The sequence below is a fragment of the Capra hircus genome, chromosome 2 (assembly GCF_001704415.2).
Source record: "Capra hircus breed San Clemente chromosome 2, ASM170441v1, whole genome shotgun sequence".
NCBI lineage: Eukaryota > Metazoa > Chordata > Mammalia > Artiodactyla > Bovidae > Capra > Capra hircus.
In genome coordinates, this window is record NC_030809.1 from 109,631,749 (window position 1) to 109,643,376 (window position 11,628).

At 37.3% G+C, this 11,628-nt stretch overlaps 1 protein-coding gene and 1 pseudogene across 13 annotated transcripts in view; both read left to right on the plus strand.

Moving 5' to 3' along the window:
- PPIG (peptidylprolyl isomerase G) overlaps positions 1 to 11,628 on the plus strand; it is a 43,375-nt gene that overhangs the window by 25,911 nt on the left and 5,836 nt on the right. For all 12 annotated transcript variants that reach the window (XM_005675997.3, XM_005675998.3, XM_005676000.3 and 9 more), the window contains 4 exons: positions 7,452 to 7,662; positions 8,388 to 8,555; positions 9,934 to 10,021; positions 11,492 to 11,628. In XM_005675997.3, coding sequence (XP_005676054.2) covers positions 7,452 to 7,662; positions 8,388 to 8,555; positions 9,934 to 10,021; positions 11,492 to 11,628 — 604 coding nt within the window. The remainder of the gene's footprint in view (positions 1 to 7,451; positions 7,663 to 8,387; positions 8,556 to 9,933; positions 10,022 to 11,491) is intronic.
- On the plus strand, positions 4,027 to 4,692 carry LOC102171282 (annotated as a pseudogene). Its single transcript, XR_309781.3, has one exon. The product of XR_309781.3 is annotated as a 60S ribosomal protein L12 pseudogene (transcript).

The window sequence follows — 11,628 nt, forward strand, 5'->3', positions numbered from 1 at the left end:
TGTGATACTATCTGAAATGGTAAGAACTTGGTTTTAAGTATTTAAAATCTTTATATTAAATATGTAGTTTCTATTGTTTATTACACATATTCAATCTGACAGTCTCAAAGTAATGAGGTAAGTTTACCTTCAAATCTGTATGGAAAGCAATAAAATATTGAATTGACCTATTCTTAACCGTCTAAGGAATAATAAATAATATCAGTACTTAGTTTTTCATGTTTAACAAATGTGAGCATCATCTATAACCTTTCTTCTCTCAGCTTCATGAGAACTGTATAATACTATTTCTCTCATTTTACAGATACAGTCAAGGAAATTGTTCTTTACCACATCAGGGAACTGGACCCAAGTTTGCTGGCTCCAGATCTAAAGCTTTGTTTCTTAGGTGTTGCTAACTCATTAAAATCTTCAATATTCCTTTCAGAATTCCCCTAAGTAGAACATTCTGTTCTCAAGTTTTAAGCATACTGATGTGCTCTGTAATATGTACATTTCATTTTGCTTTAATATAAAAAGACCCACAATGTTTCTGGAGGAGAATCCACAGACACACAGACAGGGTTTGTGAGATCTTAGTTCCCCAACCAGAGATCAAAGCTAGGTCCATGGCAGTGAAAGTATCAAGTCCTAACCACTGGAGTGCCAGAGAAATCCCTGGAGAAGACTTATTTTTAATAAAAACTAAAAAGCAATCTATATTTAACTTCGAAAATTTTAGACCCTGAATCTTGCCATTTTATTCTTCAAAGTGTTGTTGGTACAATTAGAATATTTTGGTTTACATTTCTTCCCACATCATGTAGAAAAGTCTTCATATTTTATTTTGTACTCAACAGTTGTTTTTTGGCTTTTTTCTTGTGTTTTATAATTTTTAAGGATCTTATGTTAGGATCTATTCTTTGCTTATAACGGTTAAGAATGCTGTGTGGTTACATATTTAGAAAGAGATTGAGGTAATTAAAAAGCTTACATCTTAAAAGTTATCATAGACTCTCTAATACATTTGGTGTAAAAATTCTTTTTGGTATTAACTGGTCAGTGTTTGAATATTTGCTGAATGGATGAGAAGGTGAATGAATGTCACTGTTTATATATTATTATGTTTTTATCATATATTTTCACCTGAAGTGATAAATACTAATTTTGCCCGTGCCATTGTGGCCAGAAAGTTGTGCTGAAAGCTGATGTAGTGTTCTAGTGTGTGTTCCTCAGACTCATGCTAAGGAAGCATATCTTGCCCTTATCAGTTTCATCAGTTGAGGAAAATTTGTCCCTTTGTTAGTGTCTTCGCAGGAGTTATTGAAAAGTTCAGGTTTGTTTCAAGCATACTGTTCATGCCTGCTCTGTTCTGGATCATACTATGGAAGGATCACAGTTTGGCGCTTGTTACCCTGCAGTCCTTCAGTTATCATTCAGAACACTGGTCATAATGAATTTTGTCATGCATATGTATGATCTTTTTTTTTTTTAGGCGTAGCTATGTCTTACATCCAGTTTATGTTTGATGGCCTTCTTACAGTCTTAAACTGGAAATAGTCAAAAAGCTTTGGGTAGCACAGTGGTGTTCATTGTCATCATATTCAAAACCTTGTTTGAGGGATACACATCCCAATTAAAAAAATATATATATAGAATTTTTTTTTCTTTTGTTTTTCTAACTTCCTTAAAGAAAACAAAAAGACTTCTGAAGAAATCTGACTGTCTGGGCCCACCTATATGTGGTCTTGGTGAGTCTGGACAATCATCTTCTGCCTTTGTCCCTTTGCTGTTGTGAGATTGGAAATTCTACTTTTTCTGGCTATTTGAATGTGCCTGAGAAGGTTCAGAGTCAAGGGGAACGTCCTTCCAACAGGTGCAGAGGGGGAACACTTCCAACAGGTGGTAGGGGGAGACTAGCCAAAACTGCATCCATGTAGAGGCTATCAAGGGGCGGGCAGAATGGAGGATAGAACACAGACCACTGCTTTGATAAGAACACTTCCTGGTTTTTTAGAAGTTACCATGATCTCAGATCATGCTGGTCTCTTCAGAGTTCACTGCAGTTAAAGAGATATCTGTACACCTTTACCATGCAGCATGAGATGGGACCAGTGATATATTAACAGAGTACATAGAAACACGAGAGCTGAGTTATGGCAAATGGCAGTAAACAGTTAAATGAGCAGAAATCTTGCATATATGTAATAGAAAACAGATTACCTGGCAATACAAAAAGAAGAGCACAACAGAGGAAGCAGCTGGTAAACCTTGTTCTTAGGGAACAGTGGACAAGATCAGAGACTCATTTGTATGGTGACAGGATCCCATTTCAGTGTCCTTATTCTGGGATTAAGAGCCATGGTGATGGCACTTTTCGTGGAAAATAGTGGGATATTAAACTTAGAAACTGTTTAGAGGGGAGACCCAGTAATTTTTAAATGAAAAGAGGGTTATTTTAGGTATAATTCCATTTTTCAAACCTTATTTTGATGATGGCCTGGAAGTTTTCTTCAATATAAGAGTTTCATGTGAAATTAATTGGTATAAAATTTATAGCTCTCAAAAAACTAGTAAAGCAGCATTTTCTTACCTTACATTTTTATAAGTAAAATGTTCTGGAAACTTGTCTTTTCACCTTAACATCGTACTAGTAAAGTCAGTATCTGGTAATATTACCACACCTACCAAGAGTTTAAAAGTGTTGCTCTTTGTAATTCCTTTTTATCCATTAAATCCATTTATCCAGTTAATGATTCTTAACTTGCATTGTGTTTTGCTTTCAGTACTATTTCATTTTATTTTAAGGATAGTTATATGCTTATAAATGATGCTTTGAAATAGATTTTTTTTTTAAGTGGTTAGACACTAGGTTTGGGGGTTTTTTGGAGAATGTGGTGACAACTGTTACCAGATTTGAGAGTATTAAATTTTCTTCAATTTTAAAAGTTAATACATTTTGTTCAAAATTTAGAAAGCATAAAACAGTAGTCACTGAAAAGCCTTTCCTCATCTCTGTCCATATCTCAGGCAGATTATATTGCCCTAAAAATAGTTATGAATCTCCTTCTGATCTTCTGTACTGTTGTGATATTTTGCTTCTCTCAAATGCTTACATGAAAAGTGATGTGAAAACTAAATAATGGTTTCTTAAATGTATTTACATTTAGAGGGCTTTTTGGTAGCTCAGACAGTGAAGAATCTGCCTGCAATGCAGGAGATCAGGGTTTGATCCGTGGGTCGGGAAGATCCCCTAGAGAAGGGGATGGCAACCCACTCCAATATTCTTGCCTGGAGAACTCTATGGACAGAGGAGACTGGCAGGCTGTAGTCCATGGGGTCGCGAAGAGGTGGATGCGAGTGAGGAACTAACACTTGCATCCTCAATACGTGTAATAGGGAGACTGGGCTTGCTTTTTAAGAAACCAACTGGAAAGAATCACAATGTAAAATAAGTATGAATTGGAGCTGGTGAATAAAGCTTTGTTAATCATGGGGTAAAGCATGACTATGTTTTGTCAGGTAATTTTAACAGCTGTGTTCTGTGCTTCTTGTTGTTGTTGTTTAGTCACTAAGTTGTGTTCAGCTCTTTGAGACCCCATGGACTTTAGCCTGCCAGGCTTCTTTGTCCATTGAGATTTCCCAGGCAAGAATACTATAGTGGGTTGCCATTTCCTTCTCCTGGGGATCCTCCTGAGCCAGAGATTGAACCCATGTCTCCTGCATTGGCAGGCAAGTTCCTTACCACTGAGCACCAGGGAAGCCCCTTCTCTGCTTAGGTGAAATATTTTTATTTTGCCTGCATATTATATAGTCCCAGATATTTTTATTTAGAGTTTCTCATATTCATTATGAATTTATTTCCTTCCTTGGGTTTCTTTAACTTTTATTCTCCCTCCTAATCCCCATACCTCAGGTTTTTAGTGTATACAAGTAGGTTTTCCAGTTCACATACCCACTCTGCCTCACCAGCAACAGTGGTCTTGGGATGAGATGAGCAGTTGGATTCATGAGACGAGATAGGCTTCCCTCAGCACTAAGCGTATTGATCATTATGAAAGGATGCAGGACAAGAAGCAGCACAGCTTTCGGCTTTCGGCTCGGAGGAGGCAAAGGTGCAACTTTCTTCGGTCGTCCCGAATCCGGGTTCATCCGACACCAGCCGCCTCCACCATGCCGCCTAAGTTCGACCCCAACGAGATCAAAGTCGTGTACTTGAGGTGTACCGGTGGGGAAGTCGGTGCCACGTCTGCCCTGGCCCCCAGATCGGCCCTCTGGGTCTGTCTCCAAAAAAGGTCGGTGATGACATTGCCAAGGCAACTGGTGATTGGAAGGGTCTGCAGATTACAGTGAAACTGACCATTCAGAACAGACAAGCCCAGATTGAGGTGGTACCTTCTGCTTCTGCCCTGATCATCAAAGCCCTCAAGGAACCACCAAGGGACAGAAAGAAGCAGAAAAACATTAAGCACAGTGGAAACATCACTTTTGATGAGATCATCAACATTGCCCGGCAGATGCGGCATGGGTCTCTAGCTAGAGAGCTTTCTGGAACCATTAAAGAGATCCTGGGGACCGCCCAGTCTGTGGGCTGCAATGTTGATGGCCGCCACCCTCATGACATCATAGATGATATCAACAGTGGCGCAGTGGAGTGCCCCGCTAGTTAAGAACTCCAAAGGAAAAAGAAAAATAAAGGATCATTTGACAACCCCCCCCCCCCAAAAAAAGAAGCAGCAGCACAGCTTGAACAGCAGTGTCATAGTGGAGATCTCTGGTTCTAGGCAGGGCTTGCATATGTCCCGGGCATCTCATGCTTAGTATTAATAGGTTCATGGTCCTGAGAAGCATGATAAGGTGAGAAAAGACTACCTTAGTTTAGTGAAGCTTTTACCTCTGGTATCCCTTCAGCATTTATATCTAGTTGCCATTCTCCAGTGCAGCAGCATCTCATCATTACTAAATCTTGATAGTGAATCACAAACCCTTGGTCAAGTGTACAGTAACTTAGCCAGATCCTCATTTACCTCTACAAATCAGTGCACTCCTATAAATTCTGAGGTAAGAGTTTCAGGAATCCCCAGCAAGATCAGCAGAGCCCTGGAACTTCCCTGGTGGTGCGGTGGTTAAGACTCCATGCTCCCAGCGCAGGGAGTGCGGCTCTGATCCTGCAGGGAACTAAGATCCCACATGCCACACAAAATGTCAAAAACAACAACAATAAATCAGTAGGTCTCAGGCCTGTTCAGCAAAGCTACTCAGCTGACCTTTAGATTTGTGAGAAATAGTAAATAGTTGTTGTTTTAAGCCACTAAATTCATTTAAAAAAAAAGTTTCAAGAATCATTTGGTCCAGTGCCAAATCCTGAGGTGTTCCTGAGAGGGGAACACAGAAAGGTTACAAACCAACTGTGAACCCTTTCAGTTAAGGTCAGTAAACAGGGAGCCAATAGTCAGTCCCAAAGATAGATTTTTTTGTCCTCTTTGATTTTTTAAATTATGGAAAATATTAACATTTACTAGAGTGGTTGAAATAGTATAACAAATCACCATGTTCATTACCCAGCTTTACCAATTAATTTATGACCAATCTCATGTTTCCTATCCTGGGCCACTTCCATTTCCTGTTTGGAGCAAGTTCTAAGCATAATGTTTTTATTGATAAGTTTTTCACTATTTATCTCTAAAAGGTGACTCTTCTAAAAAAAAGTAAGCATACCGTAAGCATATGCAGGCATATACACATATATTCCTAAATGTAAAAAATCTTCACAGTGTTCACATTTCTAAGTTTATAAATGTTAATTTTTTTGATTTTTGAGTTTGAATCGAAATCAGGTTCAAGCATTTGGATTGGTCTTGTAATTTTTTGGTTTGTTTTTCATAGATTTCCCACCATTTCTTTTTATGTTTTCTTGAGATTTATTTGTTGAGCAAGCTAGGTCATTTTACCTGTAGGGTTTCTTTCCTGTTATTGCACACACTGAATCTTACTACTTGCATTGTTGTATTATGTAATGTGTTCCTTCTGTGCTTCTGGTTCATATAACTTTGTAGTTAGACCTAGAAAATTGATCAGATGCTGTTTTGTTTTCTTTTGGCTGTGTGAGTGTTCATTGCTGCGCAAGGACTTTCTCTCGTTGTGGGTGGGCCTACTCTGTTGTGGTGCGCAGGGTTATCGTCGTTGAAGCTTCTCTTGTTGGGGAGCACAAGCTCTCGGCATGTGGAGATCAGTACTTGCAGCACGCATGCTCAGTAGTTGCGACTCATGGGCCCTGAAGTGCTGGCTCAGCAGTTGTGGCCCACGGGCTTAGTTGCCGCGTCGAATGTAGGATCTTCCCAGAGTAGGGATCAAACCCATGTCCCTGCTTTGGCAGAAGTATTCTCAACCACTGGATCATCAGAGAAACCACCCCCCCCAGCCCCCGCCCCTGTTTTAATTGGATAGTTGAATTCACTTCTTTAAGTCCACCATGGTTTGAATTAGAATAATTTTAGGTGGGCCAGGCTCTATCCAGTCTGTCACGTCTTTCCCCAGTTCCTGATTAACTTCACTTATTTGTGTTAGTTTCCTAGTCCTTAAATCATTTGAGTTTGGTGACCCCCTTTTAAAAATTAAAACTTTCTTTGACCCAAAATAAAATTTCAATTTGAAACTAACTTGTGGGGGGGCTTCCCTGCGTCTTCATTGGGCTTTCTCTATATAATACAGCATGTGGGGCTTCTCTTGTTGGTGAGCACAGGTTCTAATCATTAGAGGGATGCTTAGGCATTGAATAAGCCCATTCCAATGGAATCGTGTTTCTTACCTTTCCACATACATGCAAAGTATTTTTTCTATTACTTCTCCTACAGTTCTGCTTCCAATATTGATAATAAGAGAAAAAGTTGAAAACTAAAAAAATATTAGAATCTGAGATTCTTGAGTGTTACTTCTGTGCTTTAAAAAAATGTTATTCAACTAATTCCTGAAATTGACTTAGTTTAGTGTTTTTATCTGTTAACTTCCCCAGAATTCTTTAGATAGAGATATAACTCAGACCCCTGAATCTGGTGGATGTGTGCGTGTGCACATGTACGTTTTCAGTGATGCCCGACTCTGTGTGACCCCATGGACTGTAGCTCACCAGGCTCCTCTGTCCATGGGATTTTCCTGGCAAGAATACTGGAGTGGGTTGCCATTTCCTTCTCTAGGGGATCTTCCTGACCCAGGGAATGAACCCATGTCTCTGATGTCTCCTGCATTGACAGGTGGGTTCTTTATCACTGAGCCATCTGGGAATCCCATGAATCTGAAGGTCTGGATTCTAATCTTGAGTCTTAACTGCTTTCCTGTACTGTTCAGTTCAAATAGCTGGATGAACTAAGTGTTAAATACTGGACTTGGAGAATCTGCCAAAAAAAAAATCTAAATTTCCTCTTACAAAGTTTGTCTAAAAAGTGTTGACCGAACCATTTTGCTTTTTATTAAAGCTAAGAAAGAAGAAAAGAAAAGGCATAAATCATCTTCTTCCTCCTCATCATCCAGTGACTCAGATAGCTCAAGCGATTCTCAGTCCTCTTCTGATTCTTCTGATTCTGAAAGTGCTTCTGAAGAGAAATCAAAAAAAAGAAAGAAGAAACATAGGAAAAATTCTCGTAAACACAAGAAAGAGAAGAAGAAGAGAAAGAAAAGCAAGAAAAGGTCTTAATTTACTTTTACAGTACTGGCTTTGTATTCTAATTACCTGTTTATATATAAAGCTATTGGGATATTGAATCAATTAAAAAATAGAAATACTTCGTAGCATGACATATAAGACCATTCTGATATTCTGCAGTCTATAGATTAAATTTGGGTACATTTCAATTTTCAACAAAATCATTCAGTTCATTTTGTCTGAACTCAATGACTTTTTTGATTAGATACGTTTGTATTTTATGGAAGGAATTTAAAATTAGTAAGAATTGTAGGAAACCAATGAGTATTTTCCTTTTTTTTCCCTCCTATGATAGCATAAAGCAGATTATGTCAGCATATTTACTTTCTTTTCTGTTGTGTCTGAAAAAAATCTGTCTTTGTACTAAAGCTCACCTTCATAAGCCCGTTGCCTCTAAAGCAGTATCTTTTCCTGTATTTTAAAGTATTTTAAATTTATCAGTGCAGTGCATATGGAATATTTTGGTTCCATTTTAAAGGAAAGTATGTTTTGAAAATGTGATAATAGGTAGATTTGGTTTTGGTTTTGGTTTTAGGTTGGTTTGTCAGAGGAACGAGTATTTTCCCCATGTAACTGCATCTTTGGTCAGCAGTAGGGGGCCAGGTGATAGATGGATAGAATATTTACAAAGGAAAGAAAGACCAACAATTGGAAAATTGAGGTGGGTACATAATAACCAAATGGAACTTGTTTGTGTATTTCTTTTAAGTGCATCTAGTGAAAGTGAGGCTGAAAATCTTGAAGCACAACCCCAGTCTACTGTCCGTCCAGAAGAAATCCCTCCAATACCTGAAAACAGATTCCTAATGAGAAAAAGTCCTCCTAAAGCTGATGAAAAGGAAAGAAAGAACAGGGAGAGAGAGAGAGAGAGAGAATGGTACGTCAATATGTTCATTTTACGAAGAGCCCTTCATTCTCTACCACAGAACCTTTCTTTAAAAAAAAAAAAAAAAGGCAACAGTTTTTAAAATTTTAGAGAAGGTTTAATTGGTGACCTTGTCCTAAGATTGAAATTTTTTAATTGGATAGTGTTAGCAAAGCTCCTTTTTGCCAGTCACACAGCTGAAAAGATAAATTGACTTAATTTAGACAGATTTTTAAAATAAAAGTAACTTTCTAAAAAACCACTACAAATGGCAAAAAGGTATGTTAAGTGGCATTCCAGACAAATTCCATGTAAACAAATGTTTTACTCTGTTACTTATATACCTTAAATTTTTAAGCAAGTGAGAACCTTTATGTTTCAGTTTGTCTGGTGGGAGAAAATGCTTTTTTCCTTGCCTGGTTTACAATATTGTGGTATTGAAAATTGGTAGTATATTCAAGTACTTTGAAAATGTTTCTACATAATTCACATTATTAGAATTAGTAGTTGTGTTGGTTCTTTATGTATCATTTTAATATTATGTCCAAAAATAGGGAAAAAAGATAGATATCTTTCTCATTTTTGATCAGAAATAACATAAAAGTGATAACCTGCTCATTCACCCTGTACTTTCACAATACAGTAAAAATATAAAAATAAATCTTGTTTACTTGAATTGTGTTAATTTTGATGGATTGAATTTTGTTTACTCAACTGTTAGGAAAGGATGTTTCTAAGGACATAAACATTAAGGAGAAAATATTTGAACTACTTTAAAATACATTTTCAAATATAGTGTACATAAATGTTGTTAGTGCTAATATTCATATTATTATTTGAAAATAAGTAGTTTCCCTTTTTTATATAAAGCATGATATTAAATATTTTTCTAATTCAGACCAAGTTATCTCTTTAATTCACATCAGTTGCACTTATCCATAGTTTTATCACCAGTGAATAACTGCTGGTAGGATAATGAGGTACTTAAGAATCAGATAGCTTTAAAATTGTTCTCTTAACAGCATACAGCCTACTCCAAGTTTTCTCATGTTCCTTAGCACTATCAAGTTGACTTTATCTTCGCAAAGATTATGTAACAGTATGTCTCAACAAAACACAGTTGGCATTTGGGAACAGAATAGTTGCTCATCCTCATGCATTACAAGATTCTAGCATTCCTGACTTGTGGTCACTCAGTACCAGTAGCACCCTCTCCTCACTGACAGTTGTTAAAATGCTCCCCTACTTTTCCAAATACCTATTAAAACTGATAATATTCCTCGTTGAGAACCACCATTTTAAGTTTATTAGTTTAGATTAATAGAGCGATGTTCTCCAGATTTATTTTTATTATATAATGTGTTTTAATTTTCCCTTTGCTTCCTTCTAGTAATCTACCTAACTCCCAGCCTCCTTCATACCAGAGACGACTTTTAGTTACTAGGTCTGGCAGGAAAATTAAAGGAAGAGGACCAAGGGTAGGTGATTATTTTCCCAGAAATCCTGATAATATTGCATTTATCTTAAATCTTGGAGTGTTTGATTTTTTTTTTTTTACATAAGTAGTTAAAATTTAGAGTAGATGTGGATATTGAATTGTATGTTCTCTTTTTATAGTACTTCTTTGTGTTGGTTCTTCTATGCTGAAAGTCCATGAGATGTTAATGGATTTTACATGTACATGGTATAAAATGAGATTGAGGTTTTTCTTGTGCCTCTTTGTTACTTCCTGACCACTGTGTGTCTACTCTTATTAAAAATTAATCCTATTCTTACGTTTCATACCCTTTTTCTTCACTGGATTCTCCTCTTCAGAATTTAAATATCTTGTGTTTGCAACCTTTTAACAAACGAGGCTATACTTAGTATATTATTTCTTCACTTCCTACTTGTTCCTTAGTTATTTCAGGTTGTCTTCTGCTGTTCTCCTGAAAACAGCACTTGCTTTATGGTCAGTTCCATGTCACAAAATCCACTGGATCCTTCAGCCTTTGTCTTTGTTTATCTCCCTCCTTGTTACTCTTTCTCCTTTACTTCCATTGTCTTTTCTCGCTGTCTCTGGCTAGGCTGTCTTAAATTTCCAATGCCAGTTCATACTCCTCTGCCTGCTCTTTAAATATTGTAGTACCTTAGAGTGCTAACTCTTCTCACTCTGTATTTGCTTCTTGGGCAATCTCATCAGTCTCATAATTTCACTGGGTACCTGTGCACTGAAAACTCAGTTTTTCATCTGCTTTTATGGCACCAGAGCCTTATTTGATGACTGGTTAGGTGCCTAGTGGACACTTCAAACTCAGCATTTACAGGGTTGAGCATAAGCACTCTTCTTCTTCAGGCCTGACCCTCCTTTAGGTTCCTGGTCTCAGTGATCAACACCTCCACTTGTGCAGTTACTTAAACCTGAAGCCCAAGAATCATTTTATTTCTCATCTTTCTTTTCTACCATTTATAACTTCTCTGTCACCAAATCCTGTTAGTCCAGCCTCTCAGATATGCTGAAATCCATCTACTTCTCTCAAGTTACACTCCTACCATCTGAGTTCAATTCACCATTATATATTCTCTGAACTATAAATGGCTTCCTAACTGGTCTCATGGCAGTTCTTAAACTTTTTTGTTAGGACCTCTTTAGACTCTTAAAAACGATGAAAGATTTAAAAGAGCTTCTGTTGATGTGGGTTATAGCTGTCAATATTTACTCTGTTAGAACTTAAACTCAAGAATTATTTAAAACAAGAATATATAAGGACACATTTCATTAGCAGTGGAAACATATCAAACCATGTCATGCCTCATTGATTTCCTACCTGAAAATTGGGAGAGTTTAGTTATTTTAGAGGGCATGGAAATATCAGACATTTTTTGAAACCTAAAAGTACATACACTTTAGCAACTTGTAAAACTTTCATGTTTTTATATGTTAATTTTTTTTCCCTCTTTTTTTAAAGCGTTATCGAACTCCTTCTAGATCCAGATCAAGGGATCGTTTCAGACGTAGTGAGACTCCTCCACATTGGAGGCAGGAGATGCAGAGAGCTCAAAGAATGAGAGTATCGAGTGGTGAAAGATGGATTAAAGGGGATAA